General features: G+C 31.6%; 1 protein-coding gene across 15 annotated transcripts in view; it reads left to right on the top strand.

The window, feature by feature from the left end:
• Positions 1-25,948, top strand: part of KIAA0825 (KIAA0825 ortholog) — a 356,002-nt gene that overhangs the window by 46,222 nt on the left and 283,832 nt on the right. For 13 of the 15 annotated variants that reach the window (XR_003046665.1, XM_015590466.2, XM_015590467.2 and 10 more), the window contains 3 exons: positions 6,157-6,325; positions 9,241-9,910; positions 10,915-10,977. Coding sequence is in view for 14 of the 15 variants with exons in the window: in XM_015590466.2 (XP_015445952.1) it covers positions 6,157-6,325; positions 9,241-9,910; positions 10,915-10,977 (902 nt within the window). In the remaining variant the exon portion in view is untranslated. The remainder of the gene's footprint in view (positions 1-6,156; positions 6,326-9,240; positions 9,911-10,914; positions 10,978-25,948) is intronic. The other 2 variants (XM_015590468.2, XM_015590471.2) reach the window with 2 other exon arrangements.

The following is a 25,948-nucleotide window of genomic DNA, read 5'->3' as shown; positions in this document are numbered from 1 at the left end:
CTTGAGTTACTCTACCCCTCAGAATAATAATGCCTACCTCATAAAACATTATGCAGATTAAATGAAATTTGTGTACTTCAGATGCCTATCAGTTCCTAACATAATTAAGGCTCAAAAAATGTTCGTTCTTTTACCCATTTTCTACTAGGTGAGGCCTGAATATGGTTGCTTATAGGTTAAATTCAATGTTAAACCACAAATATAGTTAAAGAACATTTCATTTAATACATCTGAAGAAAACTCAGCTTTGATATAAATACCTCAGTGACAATAATGCCACCCTATTTATATAATACACATATGTGTTCACTTTAAGAATAGGGTAGGTAGCACTGCCACCAAATGTCATACATAGCTTTTAGTTATTGACCTCCAGCTGAAAAATGAATCTATTGGGCAAATAGAAGGAAGCAAACAAATTGTGTCTACCTATTTATAAACCGTAATGATAACAAAAGGATGAGTAATATTGTACTAAAAATCCAGACCTGCTAAGAATATTGAACCAACAATAGTTAGGCCTCTTTTTGCCATTGAAGATCATAGTTGATAGGCCAATGAGAAGTAAGCCCTACTTCTGAGGTAACAACCTGGGGTGCCTGGTGGAGAGCTGGCTCAACTAATGAGGGCAAGAACAAAGAAGGGAATACTAAAAGGGTACTGAGCCCTGGTAACAAGATATGATTGCTTTGGCTGGTTTATCTTCCTGTTAAATGACCAATGCCTTATGATCTAGTCCAACCCCACCAACTTGCCCTGGAAAAGGGCCTTGTCAGAAATTCAGCAGCGTCAAGCCTTTTTATAAAGGGTCACTGACACCACTGCTATTGCTAATCACAGTCCTAATTCTAGAATGTCATGACTAGAGTATCGTATAGTGAGGGAACTGAGTGAGGGGGTTATAAGCTGATACTATTACATCTTTCATTTCTACTTTAAAGACTTTCACTGTTCGTCACTATTGTCCCACGGCCTAAAACAGTCCTGGCACAAAATAGGCTAGAAGACGGTCAATAAATGTGATTAGGCATCTATCTTGTTTGCTTTATCTTAAACTAGTGTGAAGTTAGATAACTAGAATGTGGTAGAAAAAACTGTCATCAAATGCTAGTGTTCTTTTACATTATAAAAGTAATATAAAATACTCATGTATTTTATATACTCATGGCAAAGTTCAGACTGTAGAGAAAAGCAGATATAAGGAAAAGTTGAGCGCATAAGGACAGAGATGAGGGAAATATTCCCTACTCCTCTGCCCCTGCTAGTCTTGTTCTTCAGAGACAATCTACGTTGATACATTATTGCATAACTATCCAGAAATACTCTCTACATATACAGACATGCACCCAAAAATACATTTTTACCCAAATGGGAATTATATGTATGTACTATAATTAGATTTTCTTTACTTAAAATATTTTAAAATTCTCTCCTATAATTCTATTTTATTATTTTTAATTCCATACACACACACACACACACACACACACACACACACACACACATATAACAGTTTATTAAACTAATGCCCTCTTGTTGAGCAGTTACATGATTTACAGTCTTTCTGCCATTACTGTACACACGTGTGTGTACTTCTCTCCTTATGAGCACTGATCTCTATGGGAGTCTCATAGAAGTTGTACAATTAGCTCTTGTAAAATTGTTCTGCAGCGGTGCTGCCATTGTCTTTTCTCCCATAGGCAGTATATGAGAATGCGTGCTGTATGTCCTACTGCCTTACAATGTGACCATAGCTAGTATTAAAACCCTCAGTTTGCAACTTCCAATCAAATCTGTTTTCTGGCCTAGTGATTGAATTTATCCAGGCAGTGCAGATGCAAATGTAGACAAGAAGCGTTCTCAGATCTCTTCTGAGTCTCCTTATCACACATGTTCTCCCTCTCTTTTCTTTCTTTCTCTTTTTTTTTTCAGAAAGAGAATCAAGGGAACTGTTGGTAAAGAGTTAATGCTAGTTAATGCAGATTCCCTACTTTTCTCCTCCTGATAACAGCTTGTCTGGTTTCATTAGGGTACCATTGGGACCACATTCTGACTTTAGTAATTGTGCTGAAAGTCCTGTACAAGTCTCCATTGGTAAAAAAGAAGAAACAGTAACTATTCTTGCCTGTCATGAGTATTAAACTGCCATATTCTTATATCCCTATAGAACACTTCTGGAAATTTCTATTTATATTGTTAACGTAACCCTGTGTCACATCTATTTAGCTTCCAGAAGTACAGTCTATGAAAAGTAATCTCAAGCCAGATGTAAATTTAAGAGGGAGAAGAAGAAATCTAACTATGTCTTGGGATATAATGCTAGGCTGAGTCTGTTCAGTTCCAGCTCACCTGGTACTGCCAGGGCTACTCTGCCACTGACTGGAAATTTTGGGTGTATTTTGCAAATGGTTGACTCTTTTGAAAGTGCTTTAGATTTTGTACGTTGGTATAGCCATCCACTGGTTCTGAACCTTCTTAAAACAATCTGGATTATTTAAGAGCTTCTCTAAACTTGAGTGGTAAGGATGGGCAGTGTAAAACAGCAAATTACAAAAGGTCCTAACTCTGAAGTTTCTTTCATACTATGTTCCTTATAGGATAACTCTGAATAAAAGGAAGGAAGGTTAACAATAGAATCTTGGGAGGCTCTTAATATAGTCCAGATGAGAGATTAGAATCTGAGCCCAGTTTTCAGGATAGGAATGGAAGAGGAGGATATATTTGAAAAATATTTAAGGAGATGGTGTTAACAGGATTTGGTGTCGAGGAAAGTATAGTTAAACATTTTGTAATAGCCAAAACCTCTCTGAAATTGAAAACAGTTCAGCATAAATGTTTAATTTCTTACTGTACTTTTTAGCCATTGAAATAGTTTTGTGAATCCTTTTCTCAATCTTTAAAAAAAATAATATTCAGAAATATCTTTGTCTCAGGAAAATGAATTTTTATTTCACAACTTATAGTTTAATTACACACTTGTTTTTATACACGGTCTTCTCTATTAATTACTTGTTGATTCCAAGGAATTTTAGTAATCTAGTTAGATAAGCTAGACTTAACTAAAACCCAGAAAACTCTATTTACCTCACAACTATTTCTTTGTGCTTTTTAACATGAGATAGAATTGAAAAAGCCTTTTGCTTAGACTGAATTTATGTTATGAGTAAGAAGTATAAACAAGAGCATCAAAATGTAAAATTTTTAAAAAATATTTTTAATGTTTAAATTTTCCATACCATAGTCTTTAAAATAGTCTTTAGAAATAGTTTTTAATCTCTGCCATGACACTGCTACCTTGATTTAAAAAATAAAAACAAAAATTCTAACCACCTATGAAAGCACAAATGTATGTTTTCCACAACCTTTACACCAAAAAAGTTTTCTTAATTTTAGCCAGTGGAACATAGCTCTTATTTCCCTTTAACTATTTTGTGGCTCTTTCTATCCTCAACTACACCAGTCCATAATAGGCTCTTGTGCTATTGTTTTTTTAATGATGTCTGTTTAATTGTAGGACATCTCAATCCTTTTGGAAGTATGATAGTGCATATATACATACACATATACATATGAGCATAAATGTAGTTGTGACCATAAAAATAAATTCATGCTTTTTATTATTTCCTAAAGAAATATAGTTCTAAAGTGACCTTGCAGTCAGATTACACGATCAGCACTGGATTCTCAGGGGCCAGGTGTCAGGGAATTCTAAGTACAATGATTCCATTAATTTTCTTAATGCATCAATACCCTTGCATATAATCTTTTACAAAGGAAAACCTTTCTACACTTTCCACAGGCACATTTAGTGGCTCTCTCCTATGCACTCGCCTAGCACATTATATACACCTGTGATCAAGTTTTACTGTACTATAGTTATTTGTTCACATGTCTATCTCTCACTAAACAGAATTCCTTTAGGTATGGGACCATGTCTTTTTCATGTTCGGATCCTTACATCACAGTATCTAATACATATTCACCATTCAGTTAACATTTATTAAATATGCCTTTATTCAATAAGTAACTTTTATATTATTAACATATACCTTTTACATGTTGAAAATTAATTTTTAATTTAATTTTGACCTCAATTAAGGAAGATAAATTGTCAGATTACATACTAAAGTGACATTTATCTTAAATTTTGAAAATATTTCTCATATAATAATCAGGCAATAAATCTCTAGACTTCAAACAATTGCATCTTTAGAGCAAGATGTATAGACAGTGGTGAGTGGCAGAATGACAAGATATTTAGCCAACTAAAAACAAAATCAGGTGCATATAATGAGTTCTGACATTTTTAAATTTGTGACAACATGATTTTAAAAGCCAGCTCAACTGTCTTAAGTTTCTATCAATGAGGGAGGTCCTCTGAAATATAACTACTCAATCCCTTTATCAGTGTTTAGACAGATTACTAAAATATCTAGCCCTCTGAAGGCTCTACCCTATTTATAAATTGTAGTTATTGGCCTCAACCCAGATTCAGATGTTAGAGATTAGACTAAAAGCTGAGTCCTCATTGAAACAGATTTAGATATACTAACCACTGAACCTTTCCAATTCACACTGCTGTAATCTATTAGATTTCATTGAATGAGACACATGAGGATGCTATAATAAAAGCCTTTGATAAAGGGTCCCTAGAGTCAAGGTGTATGCTGAGGGCATCACGTTTCTCAGTCCATAGAAGTGCTTACTTAATTTAAGAAAATATATGCCAGTTTTAGAACTGACATTCCTAAATAGGACTCTCTCATCAGGAAATTGAATGGCCTGTGGCCAAAGGAGGTATTATTTTTCTTATAAATTCTTTGTTTTCGTGAAAAGGCTCTTTGGATCTCAGAATGTATTTGTTTCAGGGTAATTCAGATTGAATTCAGTCGTGCTCAGAAGTCTCCTGAAAAGCCTTTCTTAAAGTTTTACAGTGTATGTTTTATAGGCAACACACACCTGATGAATTTTGAATAGGCTCTTATACTGACATCAATTTAATAACCAGAGCTTGGTTTCCAAAGCCTACCTGGTTCTATCACATGGAATCTATAATTAATAGCAATGATATTTTCAAAACATTAACAAAACATTAACAATTTTAGTAACAGATCTTTCTTAATACTGTTAAGAGGCAAATGCAAAGTTGTGAATTTTGGGTGAGGGGATTCACTTCAAATGAATTTTGTTTATAAGCTTTCTTGCAGTTTAGATATGCTGCCATCAGGTGGTAGTAATATGTCATATCCATGTGGCTGCACAGATGACATTCTGCTTAAGGTCACCAGTTTACCCTACAAAGATTTATAATTATGAATGCACAGACATAGTATATCTTTAATATCAGAGCTAAAGATATTTTAAATGGAATTTTAAAAACAGACATATGTTGGAATATTCAATTTGGCATGTTTTCTCACTTCTTTGTTCCTTTATTTATTGTAAATAAAGAGCTTTATGTCTTCCAAAATTTGGAAAATACAGAAAAATATAAATCACCAAACTTTATCACTCAAAGATAATTGCTATTAACATTTTTTTCATTTCCTTCCAGTCTTTTTTTATATGCAGTTTTTAATATGTTTTTGTTTTTGGAATGGAGTTTCATGGCAGGAAAAGGTACTTAGCTGTAGTAATGGTGTATATACAGCACATATCTTTTACAACTTCTAAAATTATAAGCTCTTTGTATCTACATTGTGACTTCTTAATATTCCATTGATTAAAGTTTTCCATAATTTTATATAGTCACTTACCTATTAGTAGTAGATAATATACGTTTCTGGTCTTCAGTCATCAAGAGTATTTTATCTTTGCCTTCCATCCACTGCCTATCAAGAGGAACATTATTTCATTGCATCTTTGCTTGATTTTTATTTTAACATAAAATAACTAATTTATATCTGAGCAGCTAGATACCTTATATTTCCTCTATTTCATTTGAAATGAAACTTCCAGAAAATTTGAGCTTTTGATTTCAATTATAAATAAAAATATATAGTCTCTTTGTTATTTTCATATCATATGACATGTTTTAAAATTTTCTAAATTGTATGCAACCAGGTACCAGGTATATAAACATTGCAGGGCCTGTGATATTATGTGATGGAGGTATTACCAACTTCCTACCAAAATAATTTTCTTTCTTTTTTATAGCATAGAACATTGCATTAAAGAAATACAGTCTGAAGCTAACAAACAATGTCCAGATGTGCAGCTGCAAACAACAACTGACTGTTTTCAATGGCTAAATAACTATAATTACACTTCATCCAAGTCACCTTCTATTCCCCATGGAGATTTGATAAAATTTCTCAAAACACTGGTAAAAAAAATCATTCAATTTCTATATGTAAATATTTATTTTAGTAACCATATTAGCCTACCATATCTAGGAGCTGTGGTGTGTGTTTTGTTTTGTTTCCATATCCCCAATGGAATCTAGTGAGCTATTTGTTTTTATTTTTTTCTCTGATGTTTATCAATAAAATGAAACATTATATAAATGGAATTTAAACATAATTCCTGGGTGATTTGTGATATGATGTACACCACAAATTGTATTGATATGTACCACAACTGTCTACCAGAAAGGTTTATTTTTATTACATTTTGTGTCCCTTCACAACTACTCATTTTCTCTGTTCTCATTATTAAGCACAATAAAATCACCATCGATTATATCTATTTAAGTAGCCTTGTCTATCATTCCTTTCATCCCCAACCTGCAGGCATGTCCAGTTCTTTTCAATCAAGGCAGCAATTTATACGAAACCACTGTTAATTGATGGAGAATTATTACATTGGTCATTCCTTGATACTGACCACACTCTATGTTAAATAAGTTTTTGTAGATTTTAATAAGAGCAGTTATTTTATTACTTCTACAAAGGTGGTTAGCTTGCAAAAACAGATTTCTAGAGAAAGAGCACAAATGTTAGAAAGGAGTATTTCTGTGGCTATGGTTTTGATTTAATTTAGTAGAAAAAGGGGCACCATTTTTGTCTAAACATCAAACATTGACTAAGGCAGATGTGGAAAATATCTTGAGGTTGTAGATGGCTTAGGTTGACAGAATCAGATGAAAATAGTTTTGGGCCGTTATTATTGCAGATGTCTCTTTAATGTTTATAAAGTAATAAAAGGAAGAGAAAGGAAGACTATATGCCCTAAAGCCTTATTCTTTCAAGAAAATCCTCTTACCCATTATCTCTTGAAGGTGGAGCCTTGAAGAATAAATATGGATATAGTTATTCCTTTAATTTCTATTAAGAGTCATGTGTATTGAATTTCATTAATATTGATGTAATAATGCTCTCTCATTTAATTAAAAGCAAAAGCTTTTAATTATCTTTTAATCTGTCACACATAAGTCATTCTCTATTCACTGCAGGGCAAAGGCCGCCTTAGTTTTGCTCAGATTCATTAGACTGATAGGCTTGTTTGAGACCTAGGTTTTTTTACATCATTGATCATGTTATTTTGAGGAAAGAACCACATTATTAAAACAGATCCAGATTAAAATGACCTTATTATCAAGTTTTTACATGCTTAAATTGTCAACCCTGACAGCATTTTTCATACATCTCTTTTTTTCCCTAGAAAATTTTCTATTTATTAATTATCTAGCTGTTTAAATAAGAAAATGAGGTCCTCATTACAGCAATTATCCTGAAGTTATATTCAAAATTTAAGCAATCATACTAGACACATATTTTAAACTTCTGTAAACTATTATACTTTGCTTGATCAAATATTTACAGTCATTGACTTAAAAAAAACCGAAGGTTGAGGCACTAATACGTCTCATTTGCTTTATAGAATTTACTATTATACTGATGTTCTAGACTCTAAGGACATTTTCTTTCCAGAAGTAACAAAAGAAAGAAATACAGGGAGAAGAGAGAGAAGCTTCAGAAAGGACAATGTACTTTGTGGTTTTCTAGAGTGTAGTAGATTGAATAAGGACCAGGAGAATGAAGCCAGGGATCCATCCTGTGTTCTATGCTTTATTGTATGTGACGTTTGGAAAGTAATTTAAATGCCATACTTTAGCGTCCTTATCTGTAAGTTGGGTTTTTAAATATGTCACAGCATTTTCATTATAAATAAACCAGACTATATGAAAAAAGTGTTTTTATATAATAAAATATTATGTAGATTTTGAATGTTATTTATTACAGATAAAACATTAAATCAGACATTGCAAGGCTTAGAGTGACTGAAAGATTCCTGGAATTTGTCTAGAAGTTGTTCATAATTCTGAATCACACATTAACACCTGTGATATCTCTACCAGTAAAAAATTTCAGCCTGTTTTTATGCCACCTGAAACTTGCTTCCATTTTTCTTATAATCAGCTTGCTACTACTGAGAAAATATAAACCAATTTTAGTATTAGCTGAAATAGACATAATTAGGAAAGTCACTATGTAAAGTGTGCATGTAAAATTCAAAGTCCAAAAAGAAAGTAATTTTTTGTCTATTTACTGTTGATAATTATACCTCTCATTGTTTTCTGTCAGCATGGAAAGTATAAAGAAATAATTTCATATTGTCATTTAGGAAATGATTCAGAGAGTATTTTTTCCCCTATTTTGAGTCAGTTATTTCTTTGGAGAAAATTGAAATATTCTGATTAATTTCCAAAGTAAAATCTTTCTTAACATGACTCTCAAAAAAGGAATTTAAATGAAAGTTAAAGTCTTTAAATGTATTAAATTTTATTTCTTAGGATGGCAGCTATTAGTAACCCTTACACATGTACCTATTTAAAGGTCTCCATTCTGTATGTTCATTTAGGCTTCTATAATAATATGTTTACTCATTCAAACATAAAAATTATCTACCAGGAATTAATTAGGATATAATCTTGAATTTATCTTCTCATAGGAATGCATTTTAATTGATGTTTTACTACAGATTTTTAAGCTACAGTTTTTATACAGCCTAGGTTAATTGAGGTAGGTAAGAATGAAGGCTAAAAACTATGTCTAGAATTCTGATTGAAAATATAGTTCATCACCTGGGTTTTGCAAAATTTAACAGATTATAAAGCTAACATTCTAAACTGTCTGAATTGATTAAATTTCAAATGCAAAATAAATCATGAAGAGCACCAGAGTATTGATTCTAATTTGAAATGAATTATTATGAAGTTGTATATGACTATAGAAATCATTTTTTCCTGTTTCTCTTATAGTTAATCACATTCTTAACACTATAATTTACTTTTATTAGCAAGATTTCTTGAAGAATGAACAAAATCAAGAAGAAATGATATTGGATTTACTTTGGGACCTCTCCTGCCAGAGCTGCATTTCATTTCCATCAACTCTAAGTGGAACATCTTTCCATTTCCTCTCGAGGACTTCTCTTCATTCTGTCGAAGATCATTCCTCCATGGATGTAAAGACTATATGGGATGATATAAGACTACATCTTCGACGCTTCTTAGTGAGCAAATTACAAAGCCATAATGAAATAAACAATTCACGGCAAAAAATTTTGTTGAAAAATCAGTGCATACAACAACTCTTGTTTCTTTATTCAGAATCAGAAGTTATAATCAAGTATCAAAATATACAGAATAAACTGTTGGCTAAACTTCTGCAGAACTGCTTTCCTTCTTACAGAAGAGAATCAAATTTAGACATGCTGGTTCATGAATACCAAAGTGCAATGCTTAAGTTAGACTCAATGATAAAAGAGGATTTTAACACACTGCATGAAATTTTACCTCCATCCTCAGCAGTGAAATTCATTAAAGAAACTTACCTGGATACTGTTACAGAAGAAATGGCAAAATTTCTTGCAAATTTTTGTGCGCTGCCGTTCAAAGAAAGTGCTGTCCGAGTGATTAAAACAAGCAAGAGCTCCAGCAGGCATAGAGGAGCAGTGCATGCTTTGGGTTAGTGATTTTAAAAATTTGTTCAGTTTAACTTTAAACCTTTTGATCTTTAATTTTCTAACATTTCTCTATTTGGTTAAACCTAATTACAAACTTGAAAATAAATGTTGTAAAATTTTACAGTACACAATTTCTCTTATGAATTCCTTTTTCTGTTAGTAATAGAAGTGTTTTCTTTCCAGTTATTTAAATTATTAAAGATAATGGAAGTGTAAATCAAAAATATTGCCAATTGGAGTTTGTTTTTTTGATTGCATAAATTATTTAGTGAAACTGAAACTGTATGTGTGTATATACATATAAACACACATATGTATTCAGCTATATTTATATATATAAATTAGAAAAGTATAATTTTCAATACTTTGTATCTTTCAAAGCTGAAATATTAAGTGAAAAGAAATGTTGAAAATTTGTTGAAATTTCCGTTACCTAAAATTGGAAGTTTAAAAATATAATATTTTAGTCAGACACTTCCAAAGAGCTATTATGAAATATTAATTATAAAATTCTATATTACAATTAGTTAGAATCATAGCATTTTAACTATAGCCGATTTAAAAGTTCCTCTAATATTATTTCTATAAGAATATATACAAATAAAAGATGATTTAAAAATCTCTAATTTTATTCAAAAGATAAAGGAAAAAGGAAAGAAACTATTGTGATATAATAAACTATTTCTTGTCATCATTTTAATTTCCCACCAGTGGAGAAAAATCAAGGTAAAAAACTATAATTATCTTGAAACTTATGATTAGTCATGCTTTTACATTAAACTCAGGTATATTTCTAAGTAGGTTTATAAGTTATTTTTTAAGTATTTGAAAATTATCATTTGGTAAATTGCTATCTTTGAATTTATGATCACTTTATAAAAGTTTCCATAGCTCACTATATTTTTAGTTACTTTCCTTAATAAAATGCCAGAATATCAAATTACTCTGATATATGAATTTTCAAATAATTTAATGTTTTCTCTTAAAATTTTTATTTTCCTCCAGAAGCTGTATCACATCAAAGAACAGAGCTGCATCAGCCAATTTTAGGTTATGGCAGAACACAAAGTAGGTTAATTTAGGAACATTACAATTTTGCTCAAAGCAAAAAGATTTTCATTTTAATTGTTAATACCTAAATTTTAAATGCATTACATGAGTGTACTTATTTTCTATAATTTTTATATCCTCTAAAAAAACTCCTACTTACTTATAAAATGTTTTCAATATGAAAGTTTTATATGTGCTAAATATAATTTATAACAAGAAAAGATCCATATGGTTGAAAATATGTGTAAGTTGCTATGGAGTCTTTAGGGCTGATATTGAGGTGTTTTCCCATTCGTGAGAGAAAACTTTGCGTGTCGGCTTTAACACCAAAATTTGAAGCATTTCCCAAGTCCAGGTGCACTGTTCTTTCTCAAGCTCCTTCATCTGAACTTCGATATAAATCACTTGCTAAATGAATACCTTCTATATGACAGGCACTGTGCTAAGTACGTCACATTCCTTATTATCTTAATTTCATAAACAAAGAAAGCAGCTTAGATTAACTTGCCCTGGATTGTGTTGTACAGAGTCAGGATTCATATGGAGGTCTTTAAGTCTTCAAGACCTATGTTCTCAACTATTATACTGTTGGACCTTTTCCGAAAGTGTAGATTTAAATGCTTGTCACTTTCAAACAGTACTGTTTGGGTGGGCTACCTGAAAATAGATTCAGTTCAGCTTTATTGAGCACCTACCAAAAGCAAGTCATTTAGCAGACCATGTTTGAGGTAAGGGAAAGAAAACTAAATAATTGCTGCTAATGCTATATGAGGACTGCTACATAACTCCAAATTGATCAACATTATTTTCTACTCATATTTGACCTAATGACAAAATTTTATGTATTAAGGGAATACATTTCAAGATGGGCAAACTAATAATAATAATAATAATAATAATAATAAAAATAAAAAATTCATATCCATTCATGAAATGTAAATAAATTATTAATAAGTATTATTACTTATTAATATAATTAATTATTATTAGATATTAATACTTTAGAATCCTATTTGAATAAAATATAGATTAGCTTGAATGGGTTATATATTATACTGTCTTTTAGTATACATCTGTATCTTTATGCTCACCAAGTCTGTATTTTGCCCAAAACTATGGAAAAGACATTCCTGAAGCAACAAGAGCTAACTTTATTGAGTCAGACATTGATATGCATCATCTCATTTAATCCTTCATTATCTCATCTAATCCACCCAACAAGATAGGTACCAGTATTTATTATCTGTATTGTACACTGAGGAAACTGAGGCATAAAGATATTAAGAAATTTACTCAAGATTACAGAGTAAAAGCCAGGATTCAGACTCCGGTCTGACTCCTGAGCCCTTACTCTATGATAGTGCTCTACTGCCTGAAAGAACATGATGGAAATAGCTCATTCCAAAATACTGCTCTGAATCCTCTGTATGATAATTCTACTTTAGTGTAGTGTTTTACTTTTCTCTAAACTATGCTACAGCTTTCTCATTTGAAGACTGCACAATGCAAATTTGAAAGTTTTTGTTTATAATTCCTTTTTTGTAATCTATTGATATATCTTAACCAGGCCTTATATGTATGCTTGTCTTTTTGTTACTGAGATATAATTAACATCTAACATTGTGTAAGTTTAAGATGTACAGTGTGTTGATTTGACACACATATATTGGGAAATGATTACTACTCTAGCATTAGCTAATATCTCCATCACATCACATAATTAGCATTACTTTTTAGTTGTGAAAACATTTAAGATTTACTCCCTCAACAACTTTTAAGTATATATTATTGCCAACTATAATCACAATGCTGTACATTTGACTCCCAGAATTTATTCATTTTTTAATTGGAAGTTTATACCACTTAACCACCATCTCTTCTTTTTCCCTATTCTCCACCCTGTTAATCACCATAATACTCTGCTACTACAAGTTCAGTTTTGTTTTTAGATTTCACATGTAAATGATATTATATAGTCTTTCCATCTGACTTATTTCACTTACCACAATGCCTTCAAGTTTCGTCTATGTTGTTGCAATTGGCAGGGTTTCTTTCTCATGATTGAATAATATTCCTGTGTATGTATGTGTCTATCTCACACATCTTTTTATCCATTCATCTGCAGATGGACACTTAGTTTGCTTCTATATTTTGGCGTATATGGCCTTAATTATGTTAAGGTATATTTCTTCTATCTTCATTTCGTTGAGAGTTTTTATCATGAAAGAATGTTGAATTTTGTCAAATGCTTTTTCTACATCTATAGAAATGATCATATGATTTTTATCTTTCATTCTATTAATATGGCATATCACATTTATTGATTTGCATATGTTGAATCATCTTTGCATCCCAGGGATAAATCCTGCTTGGTCACGCTCCCTTTAATATGTTGTCAAAGTCAGTTTGCTAATATTTTGTTGAGAATTTTGCATCTGTGTTCATCAGGGGTATTGTCCTGTAGTTTCCTTTTCGTGTAACAGCTATATCTGGCTCTGTTATCAGGGTAATGCTGGCCTCTTAAAATGAGTTTGGGAGTGTTTCCTCCTCTTCGATTTTTTGAGAGGGTTTGTATATTTGTCTTAATGACCTAATGTCCTGTCTGTTTATGCATATATCTACCATGTTCTCAACTAGCTAAGGTAATTTGGACCTACTGATTCTTTAATTGCCTCTGATTTTTCTAGTAAGTTGAGAATTTATTGTTCTTCCCTGAATTATCTATAAATTATCTATCTACACATATGTACGTTTATACTTATATTTATAATATATATGGAGAGAATATTACTTGAACATCAAAAATAATAATTACTGCTTGTTATCTTTTGTAAGGCTTTACATGTGAGTTCATTTAATCTTCTGAACAACCCTTCATATTATTTAAATTTTAAAATATGAGGAAAATGAGGCTCATAAAGGTAAATATTGTCATACAACTGATAATCCATGGAAAGAGGATTTCTATGTTTGCAGTTGTTTGGTAAATTATCTTGACATGCTGCTAAACTCCATGGCAAAAACTGTGCAAGGCACTATGATAATTAGCATGAAAAATTATTTTCTAAGCACTTTCACGTTTTCTTTTTGATATTAACATTTCTGTGTTCTACTCCATTCAATGTTTTTGCCTTTCTTTTTTATTGACAATGATTTATAAGTGACTCATGATTTGCTTGTGCTTACTAACTTACTGTCTAGAGGCAGTTTTTATGCTATTTTATTTTATCAGCTGGCCTTTCAGGTGATGGTTTTTACCTATGGACTGAGTTTCACCTGCAGCCATGTAGCTGGGTGTTGATTCAGGCTCTCCTGTACGTGTATTTAAAATAATGGTGGCAATCTCTCTAACCATTTTCCTGTGGTAAAGTACCAAACACTTAATTTTATTTATATATAAGTTTATCCTTTAAGTTATACATCTTGGCATTATATGGTAAACTTTTTTTTCTCTTTTGTATTCATATGATTTTAAATATTTTATTTCTTCGAGAGTATATGCTATTTTAATATTATAAGACATTTAGAACTAAAGAGCTTGTATATTTTATTATTTGATGAGAATGATGAAATAATGTTAATATAAATATTATAGAATCTCTGATTTGGATCCATCTTAGAGAAGAACAATGTTATTTTTATAGTTACTTTTAAAAATTCTTTTCAAGAATTATTTAAGAACCAAAACTTTCTCACTAACTCTGATTTTGTTAATCTTTATTCTTGTTTCTCTAATAATTCTTTGAGGAAAATTATCATTTATTTTATAAAGGTGTATACTGCAATATTTTATTTTTTAATTTTAGTTTATAAGGCTCTAAAGTCAAAATAAACAGCTTTCAAAAGGCTATAAATTTGCATTTAGCATTTTGATTATAACCTGATCTTTCATTATCTAAGAAGTCAGATCCATATTTACACATGTCCAAGTGTCATTTATGTTTCAGGAAAATAGTGCCATTCTTATAGTGGAACATTTTTCTATGTCTATATTTGGAGTGGTTAAGTGATCAAATTACTTTTACTTTTAAAATTATATTTTCTTTAGACTTAAAAATGTTGTTACATTTCTCAATGCTTGAAAAAGAAAGTATTGTTTATGTGTAGGACATTTTAGTTAAATAAATCCTCTTTATTTTAACATGAAACGATGCAATTAGGGGATTTCAGTCGTAGGATTAGTTTAATGGTCCCCTTTTTATCTTATCCTGACTTTTTTTTTTTTTTTGAGGTTATTGTTAGCTTGAAAGATAAAGACTTAAGAGAATATGATACATGCCTTTGAATATTTGGAAGATCTAAAAATCTGCAGTGGGTGAGGGGTTGAAACCGAGTGGCCTCTAAAGCTCCTTCCCTTTCACAGTCCCTTGTTATTTTGTTTAAGGAAGACTAGGGTAAAAGGAAACAGAATCCCTCTGGGAATGAAAAGATCTTTAAGGGTAAAGAAAGCTCTCAAGCCAAAATAAAGTTAGAATACTTGACTAGGAAGGCACAGATCACAATTGGAAAGTAAGCCCGTCAGAAGTCACCCTGTCTCTCTCCTACTCCTCAAGTAGCTCTGACTACCTTAGTGATGATCTCCAGGACAGGTGAAATATATTGAGGCCAGCATGCAAGATGCATGCAAAAAGAAGCATTTGTATGAGTATTGTTATGGAAGAGACCAACCTTTCTAGAAAGATACCACATATCTTCATTCTGTTGTGCTCCTGAGACAGAAGTAAAGATCTCCCTTAGATCACTGGTGAAAATTATGCTCATTACTAATAGAAGCTAGAATTTCAATTAGTATAAAACAGTAAATGTGGAAAAAATTCATGAGAGAAAGTAACATCTTTATTCGATTATCACGTTTTTAAATAACAATATGCAAAAAACCCTGAAACAGTATTGTTTTTTTGCTGTACCATTTTGAAAATACGAATTGTTGATTAGCTCCACCCCTTCCCCACTGCTCTATCATAATTGTTATTTTTAAGTGAAATACTGGTACATTTATTTTTTATAATTACTTTAGTTGCAGAAAGTGAAAAGTGTACTTAATTGAGAGTCAAGAGTTCTGGTCCTAAATCTCTCACTTCCTTGTTTTGTAATCTTAGATAAGTCATTTAACCTCTGAATTTTTCTAATAAGATGAAAGTGTTATAAATAGGTAATATATAAGGACCATTTAACTTCTAAACTTTTTCTGACTCTGTAAGTGACATTGAAATCATTCCACAACCAGATTTGTTGCCTACAATTTGTCATTGGAAACTGCCACTTTTATTTTCTCTACTGACAGTACAGATGTATTAACTTGCTAAGCATGTGGCTTTGAATGCTATAGTAGCAGTTACTAAAGCTTCCTTTAGCTCTTCATCTGTGTGATTTTTCTTCCTCAGGTGAAACTTGAAAATAACAGTATCAAAACTGCCCACCTCCTATAGTTTTGTGTTTTATAAGTGGTAAGGTGAGGAGGGAGGTGGGTGATTAAGTAAAAACAGGAAATGGAGTCTCTCAGCTTACATCTGAAGCTATTCTTAGTAATTCTTTTCTGGGTTTCCCCTTTGATACCACAACCAAGTATTTTTGTTTTATTTTATTTTTAGTTTCAATGTTTATTTTTAATTTTTTACAGAAGTATTTTTAATCACAGAATTGAAAATTAAGATCACAGGCAAGAACTGAAAATGCAATTATTATTCTGCGTTGACTGACAAGAAGTCCATAGGCCTTTTCTTTGGCATGTATTTAAAACAAACCAGGTAGGGATTTAATAATGACTTAGTTTTGGCCTGGGGAAGGACCAGCTCATTTCTGCAAGGCTATAGACAGTAAGCATGGACAACACTTTTTCTCAGAAAGCATCTCTGGATCCATACTGTTTAAGTACAAAATGAAAGCCTCAGAATTAGGCCTATAAAGCATGAAGACTGATCTAGTCCTAAGAGTCTGTAGGTAAGAATTTCACAAGCCATATTATGGTGAAACAGTTATATGTGTTAAATGTTTATAAATAATTTTAGTTTTGTTTTCCTGCATGTTAAGAAAGTCAAAAGTGATGATTTGGGTTTTGGCATAATTGATGCTGAAGCCTTTCCTCCTACCAGTTCTGGTACATGGCATGTTCAGTGCCTTCTTGAGACTTCTCTTAGAGTATGCTAGGATGGCCATGCCATTAGCAGAGAGAAGGGGACTTGTCTTCCCTTTTTTCTGAGCAAGGGGGTTTTCTCCATTCAATCTGATTCTTTTTTGTACTGCCAGTCTCCTCATAGTAGAAATGCATAAGGTGAGCCATCAGGGTAAGGGTAAAAATTGGAACTATTCATTTTTATTTCATCCTTTATATAGGAAGCAGAACGGGACAGTTCTTAAGGCCACTTATGTTTTCTGTGTTAAAGGTTATTCTCAGCCATTCTGATTCTTGAGTTTTGGTAAGGCACAAATAGCTTCGGATTTATTTTGTAGGAAATACTTAAATATCTATTTTGCAAAGGATGCTACTTAGATCATGAATTCAGCATTAATTTTCATTAATATTTTCCCATTGATCATCTTCCTTTTTCCTGATTATCAATTTACAAATATGTAAAGTCATTTATATAATAGATACCGGTTTTTAGGTGCTTTTTATTTATTAAGCACCATGCTACTTAATGTACCGGTATACCATTTGATTTTACAACATCTCTGAAAAGGAGAATATTATCCCTATTTTCTAGATATAGAAACTGAGGTTGGACAAATTAAGGTACTGCTAAGAAGTACCTCTGTTGGAATTCACATCCATTTCTGAATTGTGACCAAGCCTATTCTCTTAACTACTGTAATTTCCTGTCTTTTGCAAAATGAATTTTGTATGAAGAAAGAATCCTTTTATAATTGAAGAGTAATTCTCATATTAGTCCCAGATCCTGATTTTTGTGTTGGATTTTCTGGAATCGTAACACACACACACACACACACACACTTCTCTGTATATAGAATTAAACAAACTTGAATTTTGGAAGGAATTATACTAGTAATAGAGTGCAAAGCTACATCACTGGATTTTCTGTTTGGAAAAGATTGGAAAGAAAAAAATACAAGCTTTATATATTAATATTTAAAAAGAAATAATAATGTTAATTTTTGACTTAATAATTTAAAAAGTATCTAGATGGAGACTCTGATTTTTGTTCCTAGAGATGCAAGTAAGCTGCTTACATTTAAGCTTTTTGTTAGAGTTAAGCTAAAAGTAACTAAGTTACTGAAATAGTTGAAGCAATTATTTCCAGGTTCGAGATGCTTTATATGGTTAATAACACCATTATGTTTGCAAGATGCTTCTGCATTTTGTTTTTTTTCATTTGACTTTGCTATATCACCACTCTGAAATTAGGTAGTACAGCAATTCCAGTTCTTGTTTTATGGGTGAAAAAAGCTAAAGCATTTTGGCTGGTTAATAAATCAATTTTGAGACAGAACTATGATTATAAGTATCTTCCCACTGTACCTCAATACCTCATAAGAAGATAAACAATATGACATTAGAATGTTTTTTCCCTAAGGAATTGATGGTGTTTTTATTTTATTTTTTATTTTATTTTTTATGAGCATAGTCTTTGCTATAAATCTCACTTTTTTATTAGTTTTGAATATACAGTATATTGGTTAGACATTTACATAGTTTATGAAATGATCCCCCTGATTACTCTATCTTCCCTCTGGCTCTACACACAGCCATTACATTGATGGTGTTTTTATTTTAAGTTCTTCCTACTAAAGATTGTATCATCTGTGAAAATTATTTATTTGATTAAAAACTATGAGAAAAATGACTGAATGCGTATGTATGTGTATGAGAGGAGAGTGTATGTTATATGTTTTAGTCCATAGGTAGTATTATACATATGCACAAATATCTTTATTTACCTAAAGCATGTTTTCTACTGAATGGACACTATTTTTCTGACCCATTTATTCACCATTAAATGTTATAAGGCCCCTGAATCTTTGTTCTAAAGACAGTAGGGCAACAAAAAATGTATTTCATAAGCGAGAAAGTGGATACAATTTAATTTTAGTAATTTTTTGCTTTCATACAGCAACAATTAGCAAATGCTAAATTATACTCAATTATCAACTTCTTCCCTCCTTGGAACACCTGTGTATTCTTCCTAAGGGTAGAAAGAATATTTCACTTGCTACATCCTCTAATTGTGACATTCAAATACTAAGCATGGTAGATAAAAATAATTCACTGTTGGTTTGGTTTCTCATGAAGGGTCATAGGTCAATTTGAGAGTTACATACCTTATTTTTCATTGAACATTTTTAAAACTGAGAAACAACAAAAGAGTATTGAAATACTGATTTTAAAATATTTTTTGGGGGGCTTGGAAAAAGAAATTGTCTAATTAAGAATATAAGTAATATGCTAAGAACAGAATGAAAATAATTGTAAAAAATCATTGAAAAGTTTAGAATAAAATTATTCTGAAAGTGAATGAATTTATTTTGCAACACTTCTATATTGAACATAGAATATGAATAAGTAATATACCTGAGGTTGTTGCAAGCCAGAAATTAATATTCTATAGAGAGTTACTAAGTCAGTATAGAACCTTCCTAAAACTTTTCTGAATTCTGCTTTCGCCTGTTAAAATTGTTATTCTGTATCTTAATTTATGAACATAATAATAAATGTGAATTTTTAGTTTTGTTGTTTTCTATAAAAACATTTCAGGTTTTTACGTTCACGGCTCACGAATCCCTAAACTATTAACATATGGTCATTTTCCAGTGGACTATTATAATGTTGAATATTGTTTGATTAACATTTTTTCTCAGGTTCTCAGAAATGTAATATATGACTTCTAGTTGTTATACTATTAATCAGTTATTAGTACCCAATATACTTTTTTCATAAATGTTAAAGAGGAAAAGTGTAATAAGCAAGAAAACATTGGTAAGATTCATTTCAAAATGGAATCTTTTTCATTGGAGACTGAGAATTTTAATGGTTGATCCTGCCCTACAACATTCTTTATTATGAAAATCAACTAGGAAAATGTACATTATGATATAACTTTTTCATTATCATTATTTCTATATAAGTATGAAAATCTTTAACCATCAGTATTACATCTGTGAAGTCAAATATTTTGTATAAAACATATCTTCTGCCTCAAAGTAGTTATCATTTAACATCTTCACCTATTATTTTTGAACTTAGGGGAAATCTGTCTTTTACACCTGGGACTGTTAAGATTCTTTATCTGAAGTAGCATTTTCTAAGTATGGACTGATCTCTCTGCACAGGGATTTATATGGAAGCTGAGAGTTAGACCGGTCAATCCTCCACCTGTGGAAATAGAAAATAATCCTTAGCTTAGGATAAAATGTTTAAAAGTTATCATGGATTTCCAGTCAGAAATCTTTTTGTCTCTGTCATTCTTAAAATTGCTTTTCTATTCCTTTGTGTTTATACATATATTTAATTTGCTTTTAGTCTTACCAAACATTCATAAGAACTTTGATTGTTGGGGTATCTGAATGGAGATCTAAAATTGCACATGTAAGGAAATGAAAAATTATTTAAAATGAAGTACAGTATATTGCCTCAATCTAAAGGAAAACTTATCAGTGTTTGTTTTTGCAACTTAATACACTGAGTAAACACATAAAGCCTTTCTCTATTATTTAGATAAGTGTAGTTTACCCTATTACTAGTTTAATTTCTTCCATAACAGAACAGTAGGAAGTATTAAGTTAGTAGGTAGGTAAGTGCTAGTGAGAGATGAGAATCTAATAAGGGTTTATAATTATGATGATGGTAAAATATAAAAGACTAATCAACTTGAATTATTTATATTTTAGATTTCTGTAACATGATATACTGAGCTGATTTTAGAATAACTGGCATTATTTTGTCTTTTAAGGTAGAAATTACTTTAATTTTAAAATTCACTATTAACATTTCCATTAGTAAAAAATAACAGTGCTAATTATTATAATAATTACTGGAGTAGACACCAAGTTTGAGAAATAATCTGTACTGAAAAGAAGAGAAATTGCCTCCAAATTTTATGATGATTGTTGTCAGAAAAAGTTATATTATAGAACTGTTTTATAGTGCCTTTTTCTATCTTTTTTTCTAAACCATACTGAAATCAATTATAATTATCATTTTTAATGTTCTTTTTGTAGCACAATAAAACTGATCCTTCAGCAGTTTAGAGAGAGTGTACTTTTAATGGATGTTTTTAAAATCATTTTTCCTAGTCATGGTTACAAAAGCCATAAAGTTCACAGTTATTGGTACATGGGTCTAATTAGTGGACCCTGGACCCTGAAGAGAAGTTGGAAGATGCAGCAATCGCAGCCCCTTTAAGACTTAATAGCTAAGGTCTAATGTGGAATTAATATGTAAAAATGAAAATAATCCTTGCTCGACTTTATAGACAAGATATTACTGCACAGATTTTGTTGAAGCTTTATGTTCAGTGAGTCCCTCTAAAGAGATTCGTGTCATCTTTTTTGAGCTTGAGCATTTGGCCTTTATATCATTATTTGGATTAAACATATGCAAATTTATACAAGCTTTCTATGTTTATTGATGAGTGATAATTTTGTGCTTTGCTTTATTTCTGTGACATACAGACAACAAAATATAAAGCACTTGTAGGCATTTGAGTTACAAAAAATACATACTTTCTTGACATTTATAACTATATCTAAAAACAGAATTACTAAATACTAAATTTGGTGAAGGTCACTGAGTTTGTTTTTTACTTTTTGTTACATTTTGTCCATATGCCAAGGTTTCTGGAACACAGAGAAGAAACCAGAAATCAGACAGATGTTTAAAAACATTTAACACCCTGATAAGGTTTACATCCTTCTGGTTTTCTTTGCTGTCCTGATAGTTCTTTAAGGTTCTGTCTCTTTCAATCAACAGAGTACATGTGATCAGTATATCTGATAAACTCGTCAATGCCTCTTTAAAGCAGGATTCCCTAACCAATTCAGTTCAAACCCCCCTGCTTCATTTCAAGTATCATCTTGATAAGACAGAGCTATGTCACAGGCATCTGTGTATAGCCAGCTCAGTCTACAACTAATTTGTGCAGGAAAAAATTAAATCAGGAGGTAAATTATTTCATGATTGCTCATTCCCAACAGAGTTAGGCATCATTCTGAAGAAAATATCAAATAATTGGTTTCAGGCCGTGTCAGACACATGCAATTCCCTTCTCTAATGGCTGTGTGTGGTAGCACTAGGCCTCAGGGGTCAGCAAAGAACTGGAAATAGCTTAGTGCCAGGCATGGCAATAGAGAGACAGAGCACATAGGAAATGAAGTGGCAATAAGTGCAATCCATAGGGGAAATGTGCTTCACTTGGAGTTTAATATATCGGTTCAGGATCTGGCAGGAAGCCATGCAACAATTGTTTACCTTTTTTGTCAGCATCTGCATCTGTTCTGTTTTGTAAACAGCACTTAACTCTCAGTCGGTAAATGGTGGAATCAATAACAACTGTTAAGGGATTTCCTTACCCCCCCCCTCCTTTTTTTTATATTCTAAACAAATGCACACTACAAACAATGTTTGCCTTAGATTAACAAGGAACAGACATTAACAGGGTCAAAGGGATTTGGTTGGGAACATTTTATAGCTTCTTACGTTTACAGTAATTATATCTGTGTGATTTGAATGTATTTTGTAACCTATCCAAATTAAACTGTTAAAAAAAATGCTAGCAAGCAGTAATGAAGATGATTTTTTATAATTATCTTAAGTACTGTGTATAGAAAACTGCTGGCACTGTTTGTAATAATTTAGTTCTGTGCAATATTGTATATTACAGCTGCTATGCAGAAATATTAAGTTGCCTTTTGCAGTTTTAGGAAATTAGTGATTATATCCAGCAGTACTAATTATTTTAAACATACAGTTATTATAAAAAAATTACACACTACAGTGAGACATAAAAAAGGGTCTATCTGTGACTAGTGCTTATAAAACTAAATATATCATTAGTAAATGTAAAAGAAAAAATAACACTACTTTTAAGTTTACTGACTTCAGGGACCCGAGTAGATGAATACTGCCATAAATGCAGGATTGTTACAGTAGTTATGGCATCACTTAAAAGTGAATATCACCAAAATCAGAGGATCACATTATTGCTAATGGGATTTATGCATGTATGTCCCCATGTACTACTTAGAAAATTTACTCCTTAAAATTTCCCCATACACAGTTGCTAAGTTGCCTTGTTTTTTATTAAACGACTTTATATCTCATCTAACCCAAACCTAATTTTGTTTCCTTCTGTTTTTACTTAGATAATAAGCATTAAACCTTGAGCTTTTCTATTAATTTTTCTGAACATATGACTTTGACTTTGAATCTTTCATTGGATTACTGTAAAACACAAATAAAATTTTGGTCATTTAGTTAAAATTTACATTCTTCTCTTTTTATTTTATACTTCTAAGTGGTATGACTTTTCAACTTTCGTGACATTCATTTTGCTGTTTGATTTATCTAAATTATTTCGGCCAATATTTTTTGATAGTTTGTTATCTCTTTTATTAAACATATTTATTTAGAAATAAGAATTAGGAATTTGGATAATATCTTCTCTTGAGACTAGAAAGTGCTTTGGCTTCATTTTCTTGATTGTGCATATTATTCATTCTTTTGGCATTCTGTCATCGTGTATGACATTAATTCATGGTAACATACATACATCCACAAGTTATATGTACCTTGTAAATTCATTGTTATAACTTAAAATATCTGGATTTTGGTGCTTTCATCATCATCTGAATAATCCAAATTTCTTAAACATGTACTTCAAACTCTTATTTGAATGGAGTACAGCATGGTTTTAGGCTTAGAAACTAGAGAAGAGTTGCCTTTTGTAAGTGTATATTCTGTCCTAAGATAACCTACTTTATTAATCCATTCTATTATGACATTTACATGATTCAGTAAAAATGAAATATTTAACACTATTCCATGCTCTGATCTATAAATATAAATATATTTTAATAAAATGGTTTTCTCCAGATTAGAATCTGCCATTGAAAATCAGACACAAAATTTAGAAGTCAACTTTCACCTCTTATTATCTTTCTTTACCAAGAAAAATGGTGCAGTAGTAGAGAGTAAGCAATATTTTCCCATGGGTAGCAAATGCTATCTGGGGACAATAGAGTCAACCAATTGCTGATAACTAATTGTATTTTTCGAACCCCTTAAAGTAATATTAAATGTCATGAGGTTACTCAAATCCATAGCAAAGTTTCTATTGAAATCTTAACTTGTAATACAATTTGAATTTTCTGCTAAATTAATTTAGAATTTATCCTATTCATGATTATTTACATGCTGTATGTTTATCTTTAATTAAATTTTTTCCTTAAAATCTTGAGGTCTCTATTCATGGTTTTGTTTCCATGTTTGTTTTTAAGATATATCTTTGAAAAAACATAGATGTAGCCCTCTTTATACCAATTTTAAAAGAATTTGCATGTAATTAGCTTTCATAGTCATCACATAAAAATTGCTTATTTATGTTTTCACAGTTTGAGGCATCTAATCTTCATTGGCGATGTGATATATTTCATGATTAGTTATTAAGCCATAAGTTAGATTTGATATTGAAAATTAGCTTGTAGGATACTGTAAGTTGGTATATCCATGAAATAAAGAGTTGAGTATTAAGATTAACTTTTTAATATCATGTGGACATGATTCTAAATATTAACTTTGACTTGTAATAAATATAAGAGAATTCTAAAAAGGCAGCCTCTGTTAATATAGTTTTGTGATTTTTCAGGGAAAGAACAGATTTGTACTTTTTTTTCCAGTGGTTAGAATTTATACATGCAGATAAAATCTGGGCTTCTTCTTGAATCACTCACAAAAATAGGATTGTTCATCTAATATCACTTCGGAATCACTCATGCCACTTTGTGATAAAAACAAAGGGATGCAGCTGCTTCCCCAGTTTATCACATCTAGCCTTCTAGTCTCCAAGTGAATTCCAAGCCTATAAGTCTCACTTTGGCAAACTGGAAATCTTGGCTCTCCGAACAACTGTAAATGGCTGCTTTCCAGTCCTCTTACTTGGTATGAGTGAAAGCAAACTCAGCTGAAGAATAAAGAGAGGGACTTCAAAACGTTCACTCCAGTTTCTTATCCATTGTCCCTTTACCCATTCAAGACAGAGATCACAGGGCAACACTTAGCCTTATACAAAATTCCCATTTATTGCTCAAATTTACTTGTTTTCAGTTACTTGCAACCAAACACCTTGGAGAAATATGAGCTTATCAATAATACCTTATTTAAGATACCTTAAGGGTCTGATGATATTCCCTTTATATCATTTGTTAGAATTAGAGCAATTTGCTAACTGATCTAGTTAAGGCTCCATCTCCCTTAGATTCCTTTTGAATTTTAGGTACATATTAATGATCATAATCCTTGGTACGCAGGCTGGAAGCATATGGTATCTACCACAGCATGACCTCACAGGGCCCTGCCACTTTAGACTTACAGTGAAGAAGTGTGGCTCTGAGACATCTAGCTCCTTGGAAGATACCAAAGGTTGGGAAAAGCAAAGAGAATTCTTCCTCATTAGAAAGATACCCATGTTTGCTTCTCAAATGGCAGGAATTTCTTTCTGAACCCTTAGGAGAAATCAGAGAGATTCTTAACTGAGTTTCGCTAAAGACAACCAAGAAGGAAAATGGGAATGCTTAAGGCATGAGCAAGAGCTTAGAAGCGAGAATGAGATTGTCAGATGATGGAGAGTGAGTGCTGTGGGAAGGGCTAGGGCAAAAATGAGATATTCCTGTTAACAATCTTAAAGTTAGGACATGCCTCTTGATTTGTAGGGCAGTGGGGTCTCACTAGGGGCCTTCCCAGTTAAAGAAGAAAACCAAGTTCTATGGCCATGAGAGGGGAAGAGGCTCCACTTCAAAAAAGGAACACCGAGAGCATTTC

This window comes from Pteropus alecto, unplaced genomic scaffold, assembly GCF_000325575.1.
Source record: "Pteropus alecto unplaced genomic scaffold, ASM32557v1 scaffold20, whole genome shotgun sequence".
Classification (NCBI taxonomy): Eukaryota; Metazoa; Chordata; class Mammalia; order Chiroptera; family Pteropodidae; genus Pteropus; species Pteropus alecto.
This window is presented reverse-complemented; position numbering and strand designations above follow the sequence as displayed.